At 39.8% G+C, this 22,595-nt stretch overlaps 1 protein-coding gene across 6 annotated transcripts in view; it reads right to left on the bottom strand.

The window, feature by feature from the left end:
- Window positions 1-22,510, bottom strand: part of HIPK1 (homeodomain interacting protein kinase 1) — a 49,362-nt gene extending 26,852 nt beyond the window's left edge. The window contains exons 1-3 of one of the 6 annotated variants that reach the window (XM_027606249.2): window positions 22,346-22,510; window positions 10,701-11,778; window positions 2,540-2,663 (exon numbers count right to left, since the gene is read on the bottom strand). In XM_027606249.2, coding sequence (XP_027462050.1) covers window positions 2,540-2,663; window positions 10,701-11,776 — 1,200 coding nt within the window. In that variant the 5' untranslated portion in view covers window positions 11,777-11,778; window positions 22,346-22,510. Of the gene's footprint in view, window positions 1-2,539; window positions 2,664-4,132; window positions 4,152-10,700; window positions 11,779-14,061; window positions 14,267-21,941; window positions 22,125-22,345 lie in introns of those variants that run through there. The other 5 variants (XM_027606241.2, XM_027606232.2, XM_027606225.2 and 2 more) reach the window with 5 other exon arrangements.
- Window positions 22,511-22,595: the final 85 nt, after the last annotated feature.

Below are 22,595 nucleotides of genomic sequence, written 5' to 3'. Positions count from 1 at the left end.
CTGGAAATCAAAATCACAATGAGATTATCACTTCACATCCATAAGGATGGCGGCTATGTTTTAAAAAAAGAAGAAAAGTAAAAAAGAAAATAACTAATGTTGGCAAGGATGTAGAGAAACTGCAACTCTTATGTATTGCTGGTAGGAATGTAAAACAGTGTGACCGCTGTGAAAAAGTTTGTTTAAACATAAAATTACCATATGACCCAGCAATTCTACCTCTAGCTGTATACCCCCAAAAATTGAAAACAGGAACTTAAACACTTGTATGCCAATGTTCATAGCACCATTTTTCACAATAGCCAAAAGATAACTCAGTGTCCATCAACACATGAATGGACAAACAAAATGTGGTATACATATATACAATGGAACATTATTCAGCCATAAAAAGTAATGACGTTCTGATATAGGTTACAGCATGGATGAGAAACATGCTAAATAAAAGAAGCCCATCACAGAAAACCATACATTATTTTTTTTTTAAGATTTTATTTATTTATTTGACAGAAAGTGAGAGCAGGAGAGCACGAGCAGTGGAAGAGGCAGAGGGAGAGGGAGAAGCAGCCCCCCTGCCGAGCAGGGAACCCAATGCGGGGCTCCATCCCAGGACCCTGGGATCATGACCTGAGCCGAAGGCAGACGCTTAACGACTGAACCACCCAGTTGCCCCAAAAACCACACATTGTATGTGATAAATATGATAAACTACAATAGGCAAATCTATAGAGAGAGAAAGTAGATTAGTGGTTGCCAGGGGTGGGGGAAGTCGGGGCTGGAGAGAATGGGCACTGACTGCTAATGAGGTACAGGGTTTCATCACAGAGAGATGAACATGTTTTAAAACTGACCATGGTGATGGTTTACAGCCCTGTGAACATACTAAAAATCATGGAGTTGTACACTTTAAATGGCTGAATTGTATGGTATACGAATTATATCTCAATATAAGTTGTTTTAAAGAAACTTGACTATAAGAACAGAGATCCTGCAACAGAAATCTTTGTGTATAACCAGAGATGCACCAAGATAACCTATCCCCAATCCTGCTCTACAACAGCAGTATCCTATTTATTCAGCATGGGAAAAACGATTTCCTCCTACCACCCACAGTTTCACATCTATGTACTAGGCAAAATTCTCTCAAAACTATCAGACCATTTCTTTATTTTAAAAAACCCCAGTTGTACCTTAGCTTCTAAACCTAATTTCATTTGTTTCCACTTCCTAGGGAAATTTACAATACCAATCTGTTTACAAAGGTTGAAGGATGGCCTAGGAATGGCACTTGGGGGCCTGTAACTGCTCAGAGCAAGGTTTCTTAATTAGGGATCCATGAATCCCCTAAATTTGTACTCAGAATACTGTACATCAATTTTTCTGAAAAGATCCATACCCCTCTTTCATCAGATTCTCAAAAGGGTCTATGACCCAAAAAGGAGAATCAGTGGCTTAGTTCAACCAACTGTGTTTTTGCATCATTTAATCTCCCTCACACTTTTTTGTCATTGTAAAATACGAAAGCTGGCTTCTCTCTCACGAGGTAGAAGAAAGGCTAAATTACAAAGCTCAAGGTGACCAGTTACTTATCACATGAGCAACTCATGTTTTGTTTCAATCAAAGACATGCCCAAAGAGTCAAATTTTTGGAAGGTGGATCTAAAATGGATCAAGGAATCAAAATTCTAAGTTGAATAGGGGAAAATACTGTTTACTCTTTTTTCCTTTTAATAATTCCAGATAACCATTTATTTCTTTAAAAACAAAAAACAAAATATCCTCATGTACCTACTATGTGTCAGACATAATGTCAGGAGCTGAGGATACACTAGTGGAATCAAACAGTCTATGCCCTTAAAGAGATTACAGCATAGTGATTAGAACCATTTTTTTTTTTTTTTTTAAGAACAAGAAATAAGAATTCACAATTTATGTCCATGGCAAAACCTTTTCCCTCAGGACCAGCTCCTTGGGAAACTGTAGCATATCCTGTAAAGCTTCTCTGTTTTGAGACATAGATCATCTTCTATACAATACTTCTCAACTCATATGATTTCCCTCCTAAATCCTATTTTACAGAAACCCAGTATACATCACAGCTTCCAGGGCCCAATGTGTTTCAGTATGCAGAGAGTAACTTATTTCAGTGTATGTCGTGTATAAGAGGAAGTAACAGTTCTGAATGAGACAAAGTTCACTCTTAAAATTCCAACTCCTCATCCTTCTTTACTTTCGTATCTTAAAAACTCACAAGACACATTTGTTAACCAAAGCCAGTCTCTAATAAATCATGACAGATCTGGAAAAGTACCAATCTAAGGTAATATGAAATAAAAACCTTTTTAAATTGTTAAATTGCAAACATAATATCAGACTAAGAAACAAGTAGAGAAAATTCTAGTCTTTAAAAAAAAATCCTTTCTAATTGGACTTTTTCCCTAATATCTAAATACTTCACTAGTAAGTACTTCTCTTCCTCTAGAATCTATTTCACTAGTAAATACTTGCATTCTATTTCCATCCCAATATATACTCTTACCTGATCATATTCTGAAGCACCAGGGTAAAGAGGCCATCCCAGGAACAGCTCAGCTATCACACAGCCCAATGACCACATATCAATAGCTTCACAAAATGGTAATCCAAGAATAATTTCAGGGGCTCTAGCAAAAACAAAAATATCAAATTAAAAAACAAACGTTATTCAGGAAAATTAACTATTGTCTAAATCCTGTTTTAGTATTAGCTCACGGTACATATTGATTAAAGAAACTGAAAACTATCTTTGATATAAAATCCATCATTTGGGGCCATATGTGTTTTGGAATTGAAAATTTTTTTCAATTTCAGAAAGGTATCACCATGCATAAAACTACATATTGCATAGTAATCCCGATGGAGTTTAGGGAAGCACCCCATAATCAGACACATTAATATTTCCACAACGAAACAAATGAACAGTTATACTATTGGCTAAATACTTTAAATAGCCTTACACTGGTTCAAGATAGATTTTGCCAATAAATGAGCTTACACCAAACTTAGAAAAAGTTCTTTAATTTTGAAATCTGAATTTTGAAATCACAGATAAGGGATCACAAATTTATTCTTTTTATTCTTAGCACCTTTTTAATTATAGAAAAATCAATTAAATGACCTGATCAATAAGTACCCCTTGGTAACAGAAATGCCTTCCTAGAGATACAGTGGTCGAAAGCACTACAGAAATATTCACTTCCATTAATGTTCCAAGTGAGAAACCTAACCCTAGGGGGCCTTAAAGAGAAGACTAAGATAATACCATAAACTAAAAGCTATATTATATATATATACATATATATATATATATAAAAACATATCCAAGGTAAAATTATTATCCCCACTTATAGAGGAAACTGAGGTAAACAGAGTAAGTAATTTGCCCAAAATCACAGTTAATAAGTTGAAGGGTTAGAATTTGAACCCTGGCAATCTGGTCCCAGAGTTGTACCGTACTGTCTCCAAATAAGTAGAAGTTGTATATATCCCCCTATATAAATCTATTTGGCATGGTGGTACATGGCATTTTTCAAACCATGACTAAAATTATGAGCTAAATCGGTTTAAAAGGGGGAAGATAAATAATAATAGGCATTACTAATATCGATAATAATAAAAGATGACATTTATATAGTGCGCTTACTCTGTGCCACGCACGGTTCTAAGTTCTTTATAAATGTGGTCACTTACCACTTAAAACAATCCTACAGAAGTAGATATTACTGCTAAGTCATCAATTCTTTTTTTTTTTTTAAGTAGACTCCATGCCCTGCATGGAGCCCAGTGCAGGGCTCGAACTCACAACCCTGAGATCAAGACCTGAGCTGAGATCAAGAGTCGGACGCTTAACCGACTGAGCCACCCAGGCGCCCCAACTCATCACTTCTAAGATGCATGGTTGCTTTTTTTCATATTTTAACATCTCTAAAATCAAGAAGATTCTTGCAAATGATGATGTAATTTTTTAGCTTAATGGCAGTGATTTTACTTTCTTATTGGTACATAAATGTTTCATCTTCTAATCAATGGTATCTTAGCTGCTATGTAATAAAGTATCCCTTCCATTTTACAGATGAGAAGTTAAGTAACTTACCCAAGGCCACACAATTACTGAATGATGGAGCGCAAGCAATCTGGATCTAAGGGCTGAGCTCGTAAACATTTTATCATCATCTCCAGACAATTTCCTTCCTTCTTACAAGTCACAGAATTGGAATCTGTAAGGACACACCAGATCCAGACCCCTCGGCAGATTTCTCTTCACAAGGAGCCCTCTAATGGGCTGTCCCCCCTCGTGGAGTGCCTAGGTTTGTCCAACTTCGATGTATTATGTGCACACTGTTGCTCTGGGACAGGTAGGATTGAGTAGGGACTGTATAAAGATTTTTCTCTAAATAAGAACATCCTCCCCCAAGTAATTTTCTAAGTAAGTAGCCCTTAGAAAATAAGGTAAATTAGAGGACTTTATAGGATCTAAAGGCTTTCCTGGTCCTAGTACAGAAATAGCAGAAGAATGATCCAGGCCTGCTGAGACTTTCACTATTTGACAGCTATCAGTGGAAGGACTAATATTACCAGTTTTTATACTAATTGATGTGAACTGTGGTTTTGTTAGCCAAAGAAACAAACTTCAAAAGGGATATTCCTGTTGCAGGTGGCTAGAGCCACATATTACTGATGGAGTTTCAGAGTTTAATTAAATCCCAACCACTGCAGCATGTTTTTAAGATGGCACAAGTTTAACAGCATTAATAAACTAGAGCATAAGAGTATCCAGAAACATAAAAGCTTTTCTAAAATTGAAAAGGGACAAAATTTTTACTTTCAGTGAGCAGAATCATTAATTTCCAAGTTCATGACAGTGCCAAAAATAGCTGGCAGGGAGAGTGCAAATGGCTTTGTGCCAAAATAAAAACTGGGCTTAGAACATTCCTAAGCATCAACTGAAGAGCAACAGATTGATTTTGCCATTCCCACTATACCAGGAAGACATTTTAAAATCCAAAGGTAGGTCATAGGGAGGGGCAGGCCACCCAATAATTTACTTCTTTAAAAAGGTAGCAATAATATGTGATAATTGTTAGGCTTCCAAAGCTTAAAGTTTCAGAGAAATTAAGAAAAACACTAATTCCAGCCCCCAAGCCCCATTAGACAAAAAAAAAAAAAAAAAAAAAAAAACCCTAAAGACTGGCTGGAACCAGTTTTTCCATTTGGTCTCACTCTGCTTCTGGAGTAACAAAAGCAGATAAGGATTTCCAGCAAGAACGCACTTAAAACAGTAACTCTACTACATCTACCATACAAAAAGGCATCAAAGGAGGAAAAAAAAACAATGAAAGTAAAAATAAAATAAGGTTGCTCAGTCTATTGAGGGCTTTTCACTATCATCAGAAACTAGAAATGCTGACTGACCTAAACTCTCAGAAGCAAAAAGACTGAGGTTATTTTCTTTTACTGAACAGAACAGAACATTTAAAGCAGGTTCATCTCTAAAGACTGAATGTTTTAAACTCTAAATTCAGAATATAATTCTTGGTACTATCTTCATTACTATATCATCTTTCCCCTTGGCCTCCATTATTTCTCAATCCCTCAATATAAACTCTCAACACTAAAATTCTGCTTCTACTTCATCTGTATAGGAGGCTGAGGGAGGTTAATTACTCTTCTAGGTCCCTTTCCAGCTTTGACATTCTAACTGGACATCTAAAAAAGATGACCTACAGAAGCACAGGGAAGAGGGGGAAAAACAAACTGGCAGTATTCACTTTTGTAGGAAAATGGCATTAATTGTACTTTGGACATAGTGGGTCCCCTCTTTGAAAATACATCCCATCCTTAATGAACAAATACTAAACAGGCTCTAATGACTACAACCAGGTAGCAGAAATAGCTATCCTTGCCTTTTGATTTTCCAACTTCAAATCTCTTTAAACTAAACAATTCCTCCAATGTCATAAAGCATTATTTCATTAGAACGTGGAACAAGCTGCAGTTAGAATCACTTAACAGCACAAATTAATCTCTGCTCAATGTCATGAACACTCTTCTTTCTTCCTGTCCATCTCAGAGGCATCAAACTTACCAGATCAGAGATGTTACATAAAGCCTAACTTCCTGCATCTGTGGCTTAGGTGAAACTATAGTATGTTTATTTGTCTAGGATAAACTGAAAATATGCTTTCCTTCTCTAGCCCTTGTCCTTTCATACATAACAAATATAGTGTTCTTAACTTTAATAAAGCCAGCTAGTTTGTTCAGAATGGAAAAGCACTGAGCTTGTAAGCATGGCAAACCCTTGTGCCTAAACTCAAACCCCAAAGACAGCAACTTCTTTGGAAGTAGTCTACATCTACATTTATGGTGGCCAGGAAATAAAGTATATTTTTTCCACTGCCTAAGGCATTTAGCCATGCCCATAGCCAACAGAGACAGTATGGTGGCAAAAATTTATGTCAACTGATAATATTTTGGCATGTTATCAAGAGGATGAAGCAATGTAAACTAAAAAGGAAGGTAAGGGGAAGTCTGGCTTTCACAGATGTTTTCTGAAAGACACCAGGGTGAGGATTTAACAGACTCTAAAAGCAACACAAAGAGGACCACTGTGGATAAAACTAATGGTAAAGAAGGAATGCCTGAGCTGCTATTCCATTGGCCTGAGGTTCATTATCAAGTATTACTGTGACACAAGAGAATACTCATGTTAAATCCTAAATGAAAAAAAAATCCTAAATGTAGTCAAGCCCTGGACGTTGAACTTCAGTATGCATAGTAATTACTCAGTGATACGCAGGAAGAACTCCTGTTTTTAAGGGGTAAACTGAGCTCCATTCACAATTACTCCTCTAGTCAAGAACTAAATGCAATGGATTTGCAGGATGACTTAAATGCAATGGATTTGCAGGATGATTTGTTGAAGAGTAATTACCAATGGACTTAAAAATCTGAAAATCTTATTTCCTATAAAAACAAAACATAATTGAATTACTCAAATGACATCTTAAATTAAATCAAAAGGATAGGGTGCCTGGGTAGCTCAGTCAGTTAAGCATCTGCCTTTGGTTTAGGTCATGATCTCAGTGTCCTGGGATCAAGCCCCATGCCGGGCTCTCTGCTGAGCAGGGAGTTTGCTTCTCCCTCTCACTCTCCCTATGTGCTCTCCCTCTCTCTCAAATAAATAAAATCTTAAAAAAAAAAAAAATGAATCAAGGGGCACCTGGGTGGCTCAGTCAGTTAAGCATCTGCCTTCGTCCTGGGATCAAGCCCCACGCTGGGCTTCCTGCTCAGCAGGGAGTCTGCTTCTCTCTCTCCCCGCTACTCATGCTCTCTCTCTCTCAAATAAATTAAAAAAAAAAAAACTTAAAAAAAATACATCAAAAGGATAGGGAAAGGGAAAGGGGCAAAGATCAGCAACCTAACACTGAAAATTATTCAAATGAATTACTTATTAGAGATAGCTAAGCAGCCAGAACTATTTACCCCCCAAATCTCCTTTACCCTTTAAGAGAAAATTCCATCAAAATTATTTCACAAAATAATTGTTATTTCTATCGCTTTTTCAATCTTAACATTGCTTCCGTTACCACAAGGCAAATAGTTAAAGAACACCTGCAGGCACTGACTAGAGAAGAGATCAAGAAGCAAGAGCTGATCAGCCTCCACACCCCTCAGCAGTGCCCTCCCTCCTACCTCCCCAATGCTCCAAACGAGATGCAGAACTGAGCTCTTAAGTGCACCTGTAGAGTGTTTCTGTATATATACCTGAGTGGGTGGTGGTGGGATTGCTCAAAGGAGAATACTAAAAGAAAAACTAATTGGAACCTAAATCTTCCAAGTTGTGAATAACTAAATGGAGGTAAGATTCTCAAAATTAGCCAAACTGCCTAGAGCAGCATGAAATGAGAAACCAAGGCTATAGGAATCTCTTTACTCCATCTCACTCAAGTAAGAAATAATCAGAATTTCACAAAACTATAAAAGGAAAAGATAAAAATAGAGAAGAGTGGATTGGAAGACGTACTGTTGAGAAGATGTCATTACTACCTAAAATGATTTACAGATTGAGTGCAATCTCTTCAAAAACCAATGTTTTTTACAGAAATAAAAAATCAATCCTAAAATTCATACAGAATCTCAAGGGACTCTAAATAGCCAAAACAATCTTGAAAGAGAATAAAGCTAGAATCTTACACTTCTTGATTTTAAAACTTACTACCAAGCTACAAGTAATCAAGACAGTGTGGTACTGGCATAAAGACAGACATATAGACCAATGGAATAGAAGAGAGAGCCAAGAAATAAACCCTTGTATTTGTGGTCAATGAATTATGACAATGTCAAGACCTTTCAACAGAGAAAAGATAGTCTTTTAAGCAAATGGTTCTAGGAAAACAATATCCACAGGCAAATGAATGAAACTGGACTGCTACCTTACACCATATATAAAAATTAACTTAAAAATAGACCAAAGATCCAAATACAAGAACTATCTTTGTCTATATTTCTTATGTTCTTTTAAATAAGAGCTAAAAACTATAGAACTCTTATAAGAAAGCAAAGCAGAAAAAGTTTCATGACATTGGTTTGACAATGATTTCTTACATGTTAACACCAAAAGCAAAAGCAACAAAAAAAAACATTGAACTTCATTAAAATTCAAAACTTTTGTGCAAATACCATTGACAAAGTGAAAAGGCAACCCCATGGAATTAAAGATATATTTGCAAATCATCTATCTGCAGAGGGATTAATACCTAGAATATATAAAGAACTCTTACAACTCCACAAAAAAAACAATCCAATTCAAAAATGGACAAAAGATTTGAACAGACATTTCTCCAAAGATACACAGATGTCTAACAAATGAAAAGATGTTCAACATCACTAATCATTAGCAAAATGCAAATAAAACCCCATGAATACCATTTCACACACAGAAGGATGGCTATTGTCCCCCCAACCTCAAAAAAACAAAAACAAGTGTTGATGAGAAGGTGGAGAAACTGGAATCCTCGTGCACTGCTAGTGGAAAACAATTTGGTGGTTCCTCAAAAAGTTAAACATAGAATTACCATATGATCCAGCAATTCCACTTTTAGCTATATACCCAAAAGAACTGAAAACAGGGACTTAAACTCTTGAACACTAATGTTCTTTGCAGCATTATTCATAATAGCCAAAAACGTGGAAACCCAAGGGAACGGATAAACAAAATGTAGCACATACATGCACTGGAATATTATTTAGTCATGAAAAGGAATGAAATTCTGATACATTTTACACTATGGATTAATCTTGAAAACATTATGCTAAGTGAAATAAGCCAGACACAAAGGGACAAATATTGCATAATTCCACTTAGGCGCAGTATCTAGAATAGGCAAATTCATAGCAACACAAAGTCAAACAGAAGTTACCAGGGGTAGGGGGAAAGGTAGAGTTATTGCTTAATGGTTACAGAGCTTCTGTTTTGGGTGATGAAAAAAATTTAGAAACAGTGGCGATGGTTATACAACACTGTGAATGTACTTAATGACACTGAATGGTACATTTAAAAATGGTTAAAATGGTAAACTTCATGTTAGGCAGATTTTACACAATTAGAAAAAATACGTAGATGGCATATTATGTGAGCCTTGTACAGGTTAAAATATCCTTCTATTATTTTCACACATAATATAAAATTCTAAGCTCAAACTTTCTATTTACTCAAAATTTAAGAGAGGCTTTTGACAGATTAGACATATCTCCTGATAAACACGTACTGTGGATTACCTATTTTTTTTGTTTATTGTTTCACTTCTTGATTGGGTGAGTGGACAATTTGTATTTAATGATCATTAAAATTAAGTATCAGATTCCTTAAAATTAGTAACTAGACAAGTAAATAAATGAGGTATTGAACAATAAAAGCTCATTTAAGAAGACTTGCCCCTTTTCTCTCAGTAAATCTCCTTGGTTATAGCAGACAACATTGTAATATACCAGCATTTAAGAACTATCCCAGTAATTATATATTAAAAATGTAGCTTTGTTAGAAGTATCAATCTGGAAATATAAATCACTAAAATATAAGGCACTTGGGTCAAGGACATTCTAGGATAACCAAATAAGGTCATAACTGAATAAGTTAGAACTATTATGGAGATGTTAAAACAGGAAGAGCTCTTAGCAATCATCAAATCTAATTCTATTACAAAAGAAAGAAAACGTCAAAGAATGAAATGTTGCTAGAGTTAAACCTGGAATTATTCCCAAAGCATTTTACCTGCCAAGAAAGGAACTTGGAAAAAGTAGCAGCATATGCCCAAATTCATTACAAATAAGTAAACATCTTTATATTTGTAAAGACTCTTTAAAATGGAAAATTAGGCATAATGGTACTAAAGAAGGAACCAGATGCTAGTATAATTCAACTAGGAACAAGCTTCAGAATCGAACTGCATTAATTTTTCTAGTGTTAAATAAAAACTTCAGAAATAAAATAATGTTACATATAGGAATGCCAGACAAGGAATAAAGTAAAACGTATTATCCTATTCTACCTTGGAATCTGTAAATAAATTCATTGTTTTTCCGTATGTAGCTCTATGTAATATATGTTAAATATAAAGACAGATCTCTAGTCTAAGATATGCTTTTTAGCATTTGTCACTTGCCTGTAGTAACGTGACTGTAAGTAGGTTGAGCACACAGCTTTGGAAACGTGACTAGCAGAACCAAAGTCAATGACCTTCACTCGGTAGGGTTGGCGCACTGGATCGACCAGCATTATGTTTTCAGGCTTAAGGTCAGCGTGAATCAGACCAAGGCTCTTGAGCTTCATCAGGGCTGTGGCCACCTGCTGCAAGATTGGTCTGATGTACTTGAGTGGCAGTGGGCTAAACTTGTTCTGCTTTAGAAAATCATACAAGTTCTGCTCCAGCATCTCAAACACAAGGCAGGTGTGATTCTTATGCTGAAAGCACTCATAAGAACGGACAAAATTATACTCATCAGCATTTTCACTGCTTAGGCGAGAAAGGATGCTCACTTCAATCTGTCCCTGTCTGGCATAGGAGGGGTGGTTCTTCAAGATTTTAATAGCCACGATTTCCTTAGTGCTCCGCTTCCAGCACTTAGCCACCTGTCCAAACGTTCCCCGGCCTAGGAACTCCAACACTTCATAGCTATTGGTCATAGAGCAAAGGATCTCATGCTGGACCAGCTGGTAATCCCCTTCTCCGCTGGAACTGCTACTCTTTGTGGTCACAGTGGTGGTTGTGGCAGCAGCACCCACCACAGTCCTGTTTTGCAGCATGAGAGGGGGATGTTCTTCTATGATTTGCACGCTACCGTTGCTGTCAACTTCCTCACTTTTTCTTTTCAATCCACATTTTTGGTAGGGCTCAAGCAAAGAAACGTTGTTTCTGTGAGTCAGGGTCTGGCTGCTTTGGAAGGTTGATGGGGCAGCACTGGCCGAGCTATCAGCAGCTGTTACAACAATATGCTCCACTGCAGGAGCTGGGAGGAGGAGGCCCTGGTCGTAAGCAGGGATGTTGAAATTTGCTACCTGGTGAGAGGAGTTGGCTTGCCCTTGTGTGGCTGGGAGGGTTTTGCTGTGGGTATAGTATTTGTCGTTGCTGCTCTGTCCAGAAACATCCCAGCCAGAGGGCTCTATTTTCAGTTTCTTTGCACTGCAGAAGGCACTCGACGACACTGATGGGGGGGAAAACACCTGCAGCTGTGATGCCATACCTACATCGAGAGAGAGGAAGAATTAGACCCTCAATTTTACACAACCCCTCGACTAACAAATCAGAGAACTTTTAGTTTAGAAAAACCGCAAGTAAAATATACCTATCTGGCTGGGGTTTTATTTTATACATTTTCCAAAACACGTTTCCTACTACAGAAGGATCAACTTTTTGGTCTAATCACACACCCTTAATCACTCTTTGAGACTCAGCAACAGTAGGTAATATTGTTAAAAGAGCATGAACGTCTATGACAGTTAATAAAATAATAACCATAATAGTAATAATAGCTTAGATAATTGATCACTTACTATGTGTCAAGTAGTCGTCTATGCACTTCACATGCATTACTCATTTAAAATTTGTCACCATAACTCTTTGGAAAAGATACTATCATTATTTCCACTTTACAGATGAGGAAACTAAGATACAGAGTGGTTAAAGTAACTTGCCCAAAATAGCACAGCTATTAAGTAGCAGCACTGGAATTCAAACCCAGGCTCTTTGGCCCCAGAGCTCATTCCACAGCTCTGTGTTCACTCCCGCCCTGATGAGCTTTTTGATCAATTATTTAAATTTAGACATAGATGGCACACTTATAAAATTTACAGAGGAATCATTTGGGCAGGATACTCAATATATTGCTAAGTAACAGGTCCAAAAAGACCACACTAGGGTAGAAACTACAAGACAAATCAAGCAGATGAAATTTAACACAAATATAGAATCCTACACAGTCCAAAGTATAACTAGCACAAAGCACAAGGATAAGAAATACAAGGTTTAGCAGGAGCACGTGTATTTGAGAAACACTTTCAGCTGGTAAGAGAAACATTATGTAATAATGCTCCCCCCCACCACCACCACCAAAAGCTAATTCAATCTTAAACTACGTTCATAGAAATAGTGTCCAGAATGTGCTGGACAAAGTGAAGGCTATCTACTCTGCTCAGTTAACTATTTTAATAGTGTCTAGCTCTGTCCACTACATTGTAAAGAGGACCACTGATAAAATGACCAGAAGAAAGTAATCAAGATGATGAGAGCCTATTGAGAGGATCTTCTGAAGAACTACAGGAAGTTACTCTTAGAAAAATATGGAGAAAGGGGGTAGAACAGCCCAGCTTTCTGTCCTGGAATATCCCATAAACACCTCAAGCTCAATAAACCCCAAGACTCCCAAAGCTAATATTTTCAGAAAAAAGTTCAAACAACTGAAGTAGCATACAAGCCATTTCCTATTTATCTTCTCCCTTCTCAACCACATAACCCTCAAATGCCTGGGGGCTCTATATTAATTCATCTTCTCTTATCCATACTTTCCCCCTTCCCAATAACTACCTTCCCAGGATTAGTCATCTGCAAAAGATTCTCAAATCTTTATTTCTATCCCAGACTTCTCTCTCCTGAACTCCAAATTCCTATTTCCAAATAACAACTCCACACTGCAATTTGGATACCTTGCTGACATCTCAAATTTAACACGTCCAAAATTAAACTTATGAGCCTCCACCCCACCCCTAGTCTTCCATCTCAATTATGACACCACCATATATACCCAACATCTCAAGCCAAAACCCAAAGAGGCAGTGAGTCTCAGTTTCCTCATCTATAAACTGGTGATAATAATACCTACCTCATGGGGTTATTCTGAGAATTAAATTATTTAATATATGTAAAGTGCTCAGTGCCTGGAATTCATTTAGCATTATTACCCTGACTTCTCCTCCTCCCTTACTACTCCACCTCTAATCTATAACCAAATCTTACCGATTCTACCTCCTAAGTATATTTCAAAATCAGCCATTGGGACCAATCTAGTTCAAAGAGCCAGTAGCCTCCAACTAATCTTGAATGCACTCTGGGGATCTTTGTTTTTAAACTATGCAAATCAGATGACTGCTCTTTCTTTCTTAACCACCTTCCCCCCCCCCCCCCCCCCCCCCCCCCCCCGCCTCCAGGGTTTTCCATTGCTTTGTGGATAAAATCCAAAATCCTCAATCTGCCTTAAAAAGCTCTCCAAAAATCTGGTTGTTGTCTTCCAAAATCTCCCCACCTTGATTCCTCCATTCCAGCCATACTGCCCTTTTCAGTTCTTGGAAGGCCCTCTGATGTGTTGAAGATTTTCTTCTGGGAAAACCATTCACACACACACACACACACACACACACACACACACACACACACACTCCCCACAACTACCACCAACCACCCCCCACCCCGCACTCCCATAGCATTTCGTTCCTCCCTTACAACTCGAAATTATTTATTTAATGTTACTCACATTTCCAGCTACAGTGTAAGTTCCATGATAGGCACCATATCTGTCTTGTTCTTTGCTTATCACCAGGAACTACCACAGAGACTCTGGCAATATTCAGACACGCAGTATTTGTTGGATGTTTTTGACCCCTGCCTACCAAGCTCATATCTACTCCCTACCACTCAAACTGCAGGATTTTCAAATGTCCCTCCTTTTACCTGTGCAGTCTCTGAGACGTAGGGGGAGTCTCCTATACTACACATAGTATAATTTTATTAGTCATAAGAGAATAAACACACACAACAGGAAAGGAAGGAAGTGTGACAAAGGATGTTACAGAACATAAAAAAGCAATGTGTACATTTCTTTGGGCCTGAATGCAACTAAAAACCATCTGCACTGGACTAGACAGCTGGAACGAAGAACAAATCCCCAGCCTTCAATTTCTAAGATGTGGTCTGGATTTACTTTAAACAAGAGTTTCCATAATTTATGTGAACCCTGAAGAGAAAAAAGTGTAAATTAAAAGCTAAAGTCAGTGCAATTTAAGTCCAAGGCTACAAATTTACAAGTCCTCTTGTTCTGCCTATATCACTGACATAGTAACAAATTAAAAATAAAAATGTGAAACCACGTAGTACCTTTACAAAATTTACCTATTAAAATATATGCAAAAATACTTCTCATCTATCATAAAACTGAGCCAATTTTTGAACAATGAAAGGAAGCAAATTTTTGAAATTTGTTTTCCATTGCATATCTGTTCAGCTACTAATTTTAACAATCTATCAAGAAACAGGAGCACAACCTTTATGTGCCTAAAAGTATTTGATAAAAGAATTGAATGCAAAATTTGCAGTTTGTAGCTATATCTAAGAATGTGAAAGCTTAAAGTAATAATACTGAAAAGAATTCATGAAGTATAATATCAAATTTTTAAAAGTATGTTCATAACTAGACACCCATTAAAATATTGCATTTACCAGAGTAACGTTATGGACAACTTTTCACCCCATCAAATCTTCACAGTGAGCACTGCAAAATGCACAAGTTCTAGGAATTTTTCTCTAAGTTTAAGTACATAAACGAATGCAATTCTTATTCAGTAAGACAAATTTTAAGTCCACCCACAGGGAAAGAAAAACCCAGAATTTCACTGGCCTTCCCCACAGTAAGGGTGTGTGGTACTTAAATCAGTTTCATGCCAGTATGGCTGAGACTCATCCTGACCTCAACCAGCACAAGGTGAGAAGAAAATACAAAATCAAAACTGCCTGGAAAAATCAACACTCTTGGGGCACCTGGGTGGCTCATTTGGTTAAGCATCTGCCCCCAGGTCATGATCTCAAGGTCCTAGGATTGAGCCCCATGTCAGGCTCCCTGCTCAGTGCGCAGTCTGCTTCTCCCTCTCCATTTGCCCCTCCCCGCTGCTCGCGTTCTCTAATAATAAATAAAATTTTTAAAAAAGAAAAATCAACACTCTTATCTACACGACACCCTGAAATTCAGCTAAAAGCAGCCATTTCTAGACATAAGATAAAGATACTATGTTCCATAAAACCTGCCTCTGCAAAGTGGGGAAGCAATTTTCTTTCTAGGGTGAGGCCTCCCAAACAAAAATATGGAACAGAATTAACATCTGTGGAAAATTTACTATGTATCAGACTCTGTTAAAAATATTCTCAAAGAGCAGGAGAGCAGCTCCCAATAAATTAAAAGTTACTTCTGACTTCCTGAAAATGTTGTACCTCTTGACTCTAGTAATAAACTAGTCTTTTCATTTCAAACCTGACTTTCCAAGGATTTAACTATCTAAACATACTGACAAATTTGGCCACTGCATTAATCGGGAACTAGGACTAACAGGCAAAAGGTTACTAGTACTTGCACATATTGCTAAAGAAAACTGAGTCTTGCTAAAACCTAAGGCTTTCAAAAACAATCAAATTAAAGGCTTCCCCCCACTCCCTGCCGTGGTCACATCTATCAAACATTTACAGAGTGCCCCACATTATGGGCACTATAGGTAGGTAATATTACTACAAATGATTCAAATATTATAACTATGAATGGAACAGTTGGTTATGACAACCAAGGTAATCATCTGTCAGTGTTTTGCCCTTACTCTTCAGGTAGCTTCCACCTTCCACATCAATAATAAATTCCTACTGCTTTCGCTTAGCATCATCTTTGCCTCTTTGATACAATTTAACAATTGGTGACCAAATAACCTAAAATCAGTACTGTATATTGATTGCTTCCTCTGGCACTTGTCCTCAGCTGATGTGTACACAGATATACATCTTCTCTCCAGCACACTGATATATAAAAAATATTCACATCATTAAAGTAGGTAAATAAGAAAACACATTCTATAAAAATAAAGCAAGGAGTAGTTTTGGGAAGAAAACTCCTTCACCACAACACCATCTATCTCTCCACTCCACCCATTTTTCTCCACCCCTGCTAACAATCCTGGACTATTTCTTTTTTTTTTTTTTAACAATCTCTTTTTTAAGATTTATTTATTTGAGAGAGCGAGAATGAGAGAGAGAGAGAGAGAGAGTACATGAGGGGGGTAGGGTTAGAGGGAGAAGCAGGCTCCTCACTGAGCAGGGAGCCCGATGCGGGACTCGATCCAGGGACTCCAGGATCATGACCTGAGCCGAAGGCAGTCGCCCAACCAACTGAGCCACCCAGGCGCCCAGTCCTGGACTATTTCAACAGCCTAACTTGCTTTCCCTCAAATGGTACTCTCAAGCCCCCTTTTCAAACTCCCTTCTCCCAACTCATGCTTTATCTGACAACTGAAGCTTTTAAAAAATGCTTATCTGTTTCCTGCTTAAAACCTTGAGATAAAGTCCGAAATCTCTCAATTTCCGGTAGCACTAAATTTCTCTGGGTTCCTACAGTAGGCCTTATTTCTCCCATCCTAGTTCCCTCACACAGAACAGTCCCTCCCTCTCTGAACTTCACTGTCCCCTCCCAGGCTTCTCTTTTTCTAACTTCTACTTATCCTGTCAGTCTCCATTTAAACCTCACTTTTCTCAGTGTGGTATAGGCTGTTGGTTTGGATCAAAATCTACTCTCTCCTTCACCTCAGGCACATGGCTATGTTCACCAGCCCCTCTCACCAACAGACAGAGTGATGTGTGGGTTAGCTTTTTGTGTTCCTTTCCATCTCCACCAGCAGAAACCCATGGAGACCCAGCTTCCACCATGAAACAATGCTCAAGGGATGACAGAGCAGTAAGATGGAAAGAACTGTCTCTGAATGATTCTGTAAGAGCAGAGCCATCTGCCCACCAAGAATGCTCACTTCAACCTGGAACATTTACTTCAGGCTGTTACACGAAAGAAAAACTAATTTCCTAGACTATGTATGTTTTAGTCAGGCTTATGCTGACAAATACACTCAGAAAGCCTTGCCCAGATCACTTTGTACTAGCTTAGGTTTCCTGGTAAAGGCTCCCACAGCATCCTCTACCACTTCTTAGTACGTATCACACTTGTACTTATTTATGTCATTTACTCATTTAACAAACATATATTGAGTACCTAGTCTATGTGCCCAGCACTGTTCTAGAAACTAGGGATAACAGTGGTGTTCCAGAAGGACAAGATCCCTTGTCTCCCGGAATTTAACTTTCTTCTGGGAAGACAAACACACACACACACACCCAAGAAGACAGTAGCTAGTGATAATGCTATGATGAAAACAAAACACAACGATGTGACAGAGACGGTGGGAAGGGCAGAGGTACTCTAAATTTGGTGGTCAGGGAAGACCTTGTCAGGTGGTAGCACTTAAGCTAAGATATAACTGACAAGAAGGAGCCATTCCAGGGAATGACAACAGTTAGTGCCAAGGCATATTCTTGGCCTATTTGAATAGAACAGGAGAGAAAATAATAGAAACAGGGCCCAAAGTGGCAGACAAGGGCCAGATCGCATATTAACTCATGAGGCCACCCTAAATGTTATTCTAAGCATGACTATTTAAAAGTTGACTTCTCAGGACACCTGGGTACCTCAGTCAGTTAAGCGTCTGACTCTTGATCTGGGCTCTGGTCGTGATCTCAAGGTTGTGAGACTGAGGCCTGTAACAGGTTCCACGCTGGGTGTGAAGTCTGCTTAAGATTCTCTCTCTCTGCCCCTCCCCCTCCTCCCTCCCTCTCTCAAAAAAAAAAAGTTGACTTTTCTTAAATTGTCAGTTCTGCGAGGGCAATTCTCAGTACCAGAGTAGGTATCTTTTTTTTTTTTTTTGGTATCACCAGCATCTATCACATATGGTATGTGTCAAATGTTTGTTGACTAGAAAGAGATCATTACTTCTCCATACATAAACATAAAGGGATCTCAGGTGTCATACTGACTAAATTAGAGAAATATTCAAGTGAAATAGAAATTATAGTCTCTTGTCTACAAGAGAATACCTAAATTAGTTTTCTAAGTGCAGTGATACAGAAGGAAAAAATAAGCGTGAAACCCTAAGGACACCATTTGAATGGAAGTTCCCCACCCCTTTCCTGTAACACTTTCCTTCATAAGGAACCAAGCCAATTGCCCAACCAGTATGCAAAGAGAGGGCGTGGAATAAGTGGTGTTAGCTGATGAAAGAGTAACCCTACAATTCTATGTAATTTACAGTCATATAATCAATATTTTGTAATATTTTGGTAAACTAGCTGATGGGTGCTTTCCTTCTAGGCAGGATATCTTTTCCTAAATTTCAATCACCCTGCTATTTATTTGGAATGATGACTCTATAGCAACAGAACAAAAAAAGTAGGTTTTTTTTATCTTTGGTAAAAAGGTACAATCTTGGGGAGTGCCTGGGTGGCTCAGCCTTTAAGCGTCTGCCTTCAGCTCAGGTCATGATCCCGGCGTCCTGGGATCCAGCTCCGCGTCGGGCTCCTGCTTCGCGGGAAGCCTGCTTCTTCTCCCTCTCCCACTTCCCCTGCTTGTGTTCCCTCTCTCGCTGTCTCTCTCCTCCCTCTGTCAAATAAATAAATAAAATCTTTGAAAGAAAAAAAAAAGGTACGATCTTGGTATGTGCATGAACAGTTTACAAGGCCTATAAAATTTAAAATGAAGAAAGCTGTACCTCGAAAAGTTTCAAGCATAAGGAAAACATCAAATTAACAAAGCATACATCAATATGGAACATAAACGTGAGATGACCCTGTTTAGATCAGTCAGCAAAGGCCTAAGGAAACTAGGACTTAAATAAGGTAACAACACTTTGGCAGATGGAAGGCAGAATAACTTCTTTCAGATGAATGAGATAACTTTTGCCAGTATGCCAGGGAATGTGGAAAAATGAAAAACTGTTTCAAGTAAGGAGATGGAGTTGACTGAAGCAGAAGACACTGGCAAAAAAGTACAGGGATTCTTACAGCTAAACCGGACCTTATGAGACTCTTTCCAAAACCCCCTAATTCCAAGATGAGAAAAAGGAGACCCAAGAAAGGCAAACAAGTTTTACATAGAGCTAATGAGTAGCAATGCTGGCAAAGAATTCAGGTCTTCTGATTCTTTTTCATTAAGCACTCTGGGAAAGCACTATACCTACCAGGTGCCCTTAAAAAATCCAAAGGAAATATACCAAGTTTCCCTATCTTCAAAGATAGAATGTTGCTTAGGTGATGTAACACACACACAAAAAAGAAAGAAACAAAGAAACAAAAACAGGATGTAAGTTTTTTTACAGAGCCAAATTATGCTCTACAAAAATACTAAGTCATTTAGGGAGCTGGGAAATTAGGAATAAAAAAGGCACCAAAAAGCAAATCAGTGATTGTTGAAGTGGTACTTGAAGGAAAAATTATTTTGATGGCTTGTGCTCAGAATGGCACAAAACCTAAGGGAAGAAACTGGGGAGAAATTAATAACTGTAACTTGAAAAAAAAAAGCTAAAAAAATATGTATTGCTTTATACAGATGAAAATGAACATAAAAGGGCAGATCAGGAAGTTCATGTTTGCAAAATTACTTAAAATTACAAAAGGACCAGTTACAATATATAACTAACAACAAGTTGTGCAAGTTCCAAGTGTAAGAAGTTTACAAGGCAGGTTTGGCTCACTGATTTCTCCCAACACAACCACTGACTGAGCTGTGCTTATGAAAACAAAACCACAAAATGAAGAAATTCTATTTTCCAGAGAATTGTGAATTTTGAGATTATCTTTGTTTCTTTTAGGAGGGAGTTCTGGTTTGGTTTAAAATCTCAAGTTACCAATCAACTTACTCTACAATCCCTAAAACTACAAAATCCAAAAATAGCATAAACTATTTATGAGTATCACTAGCAAAGTCCTACTTACCAACTAGGGCCAGTATACATATTTACAAGATCTCACTCACCATTTTACTCATCAGATGCTTTACTGGCTTGGCTGCCTCCAGTTCCAACCACAAGTTACTTTACTAAAATATCCTCCTAGCAAGGAACAGTATCTTAAAGTCAATGATATACTTCATCATACCAGTACTGTAACACAGAACTCTGAGGTAATTACACGTAAAGATCCAAAATCACCACCTGAATAACTATTAGGTAATAGGACTTGTTAGATTTGTAAATGTTTTACAGAAAGCTTTAGACCTATATAAGTAAAAGCTTGTCATGATTTGAATTCTCTACGATCTTTAAAACACACACACTACAGACCAGGAATCAAAAAATAGCTTTACACAAACAAGAGCAAAATTGTAGGTTTTGCTGAGGGCATCAGCCACTTAATTTAACCCCACTTCATCAAGAGCAGGAAGCCAGGCTGCTGTTTTCATCAGTTACTAGGGAACAAATAAGATAAAGGATAGACTGGACAGAAGAGTCTACAGTTGAAATGACTATTTTGATGCAATTACTGAAAATTCCCAAAGTGTCACTAAGAAAAAGCACCCAGGGCTGCTTCAAAACGAAGTCTATCTACAACTGAGTGAGTGCTTTAAGAGGAGGAAAGACATACTGAGGCTCAGGATTGTTTTTTCCCCTTCTCGAGCCCCTCCTCCCTTCCCCCACCTAAACAGGAAAGAAAACTCGTCCAACATAAACACAAGGCCAACGCTCACGATTTGTCACCACAACAAACTGGAGGTTAGACCAGCGCTCCTGGAGACCGAGCCCCAAGTCTTGGTTGCTAAACACAAAAAGGGCCTCTTTCCCACAGACCTGTGAACGGCGCGGGCCTTACCCAAGAGTTTTTTTTGGTTGTTTCCCCACCTTTTCTCTCTCTTTTTTCTTTAAACGAAAGCTTTGGGAAATTGGCGACAGACAGCAAAAGTTTCCCTCTGAGCCAGACCTCTAAATCCGCCTTGCACTGACACACATTAGGTGGGCTGGTCCCACGCAGTCTCCACCATCATTACAAATTACAAACCTAACGATTAAAGAACAGAAGCGGAGAGGATAGAAAAGCTTCCACACCCACCCCACCACCGCCGTCCTTTCCAGACACCGCTTCCTGGTCGCAAAGAGCACAAATAACCCAAAACCATGGTGATAAGCAGAGCTGTGAAATACACACGCACAAGCCACACGCTGGGAACCTGCCACCACGGCCGGGAAAAACCGGCCGGGTGAGGAGGCGCAAGGCGGCCCCCTGTCATCTGAGGACAACAACACGCCCCGAAGAGAAGTGGCAGGAGGCAGGGGGAGTTGCCCCGAAAACAAGCCCGGAGCCGCCCCGCTTTCCCGGGAACGCAAGCTCCTCCGCGGCCGCGAGTTGCCGGGCCGCAGGACTGGGCGCCGGGTCCCGGGTGGGGGCGCGCCCAGGGAGGCGCCCCCCGCAGGCCAGGCGCCCCGGAGAGCCCGCGGCCCGCCCGGCCCCGCCTCGGGAAGCGGATGGGAGCTCGCTCCCCGCCGAGGCCCCTTCCCGCTCGGCCCAACTCACCGCCGGTGGGTTTGGTTCTCAGCCGCGAGCTGGGGCTGCCGTGAGGAGGCGGCGGAGGAGACGAGATCCAGGGCCCCGTCGCCGGGTCATCATACCCCCCGCGCGAGCCGGCCCGGGCCCCGGCCCCCGCCCCCCGGAGCCGTCCCCGCGCCCGTCCCGCTGGGGGAGCCCCCTCAGCCTCCCGCCCGCTCCGCCGCCCGGCCCCTGGCCGCCGCCGCCGCCGCCGCCTCAGCCCCGCGCGCTCCCGCCTCGGCCTCCCGCTGCCGTCCGGGGCCACCGCCGGGCCCCTCGCTCCGCAGCCGCCGTTGTCGCCAGACCCGACGAGCCGAGCGCAGAGCGGCCGCCCCCATCCGGCGGCCCCGCCCCGCGGGAACCATTCACCAGCCCCGCGCCATGACACCTACTGAGGCGGAAGTGTCGAGGAGCCGGCGGATTAGGACGACAGCATAGTACAGATGGGAGTGGGAGTGGGGGGGCCTCCGTGGGGAGCCAGCGTGGATCGAGTGCGGGGGCCGGATTCCCCGCCCCCTCCGGGCGACAGACTCCGCGGCGATTTAAAGGTGCTTGGTGGTGGTAGGGGGGCCCAGCTGGAAAATGTCATCCCAGTCAGTGTGACATCACCACATTCTAGTGTGATACCCCCAGAGATTGGGC

The sequence above is a fragment of the Zalophus californianus genome, chromosome 4, assembly GCF_009762305.2.
Source record: "Zalophus californianus isolate mZalCal1 chromosome 4, mZalCal1.pri.v2, whole genome shotgun sequence".
NCBI classification, from domain to species: Eukaryota; Metazoa; Chordata; class Mammalia; order Carnivora; family Otariidae; genus Zalophus; species Zalophus californianus.
Note: the sequence above shows the minus strand (reverse complement) of the source record. Positions and strands in the feature narration are given on the sequence as shown.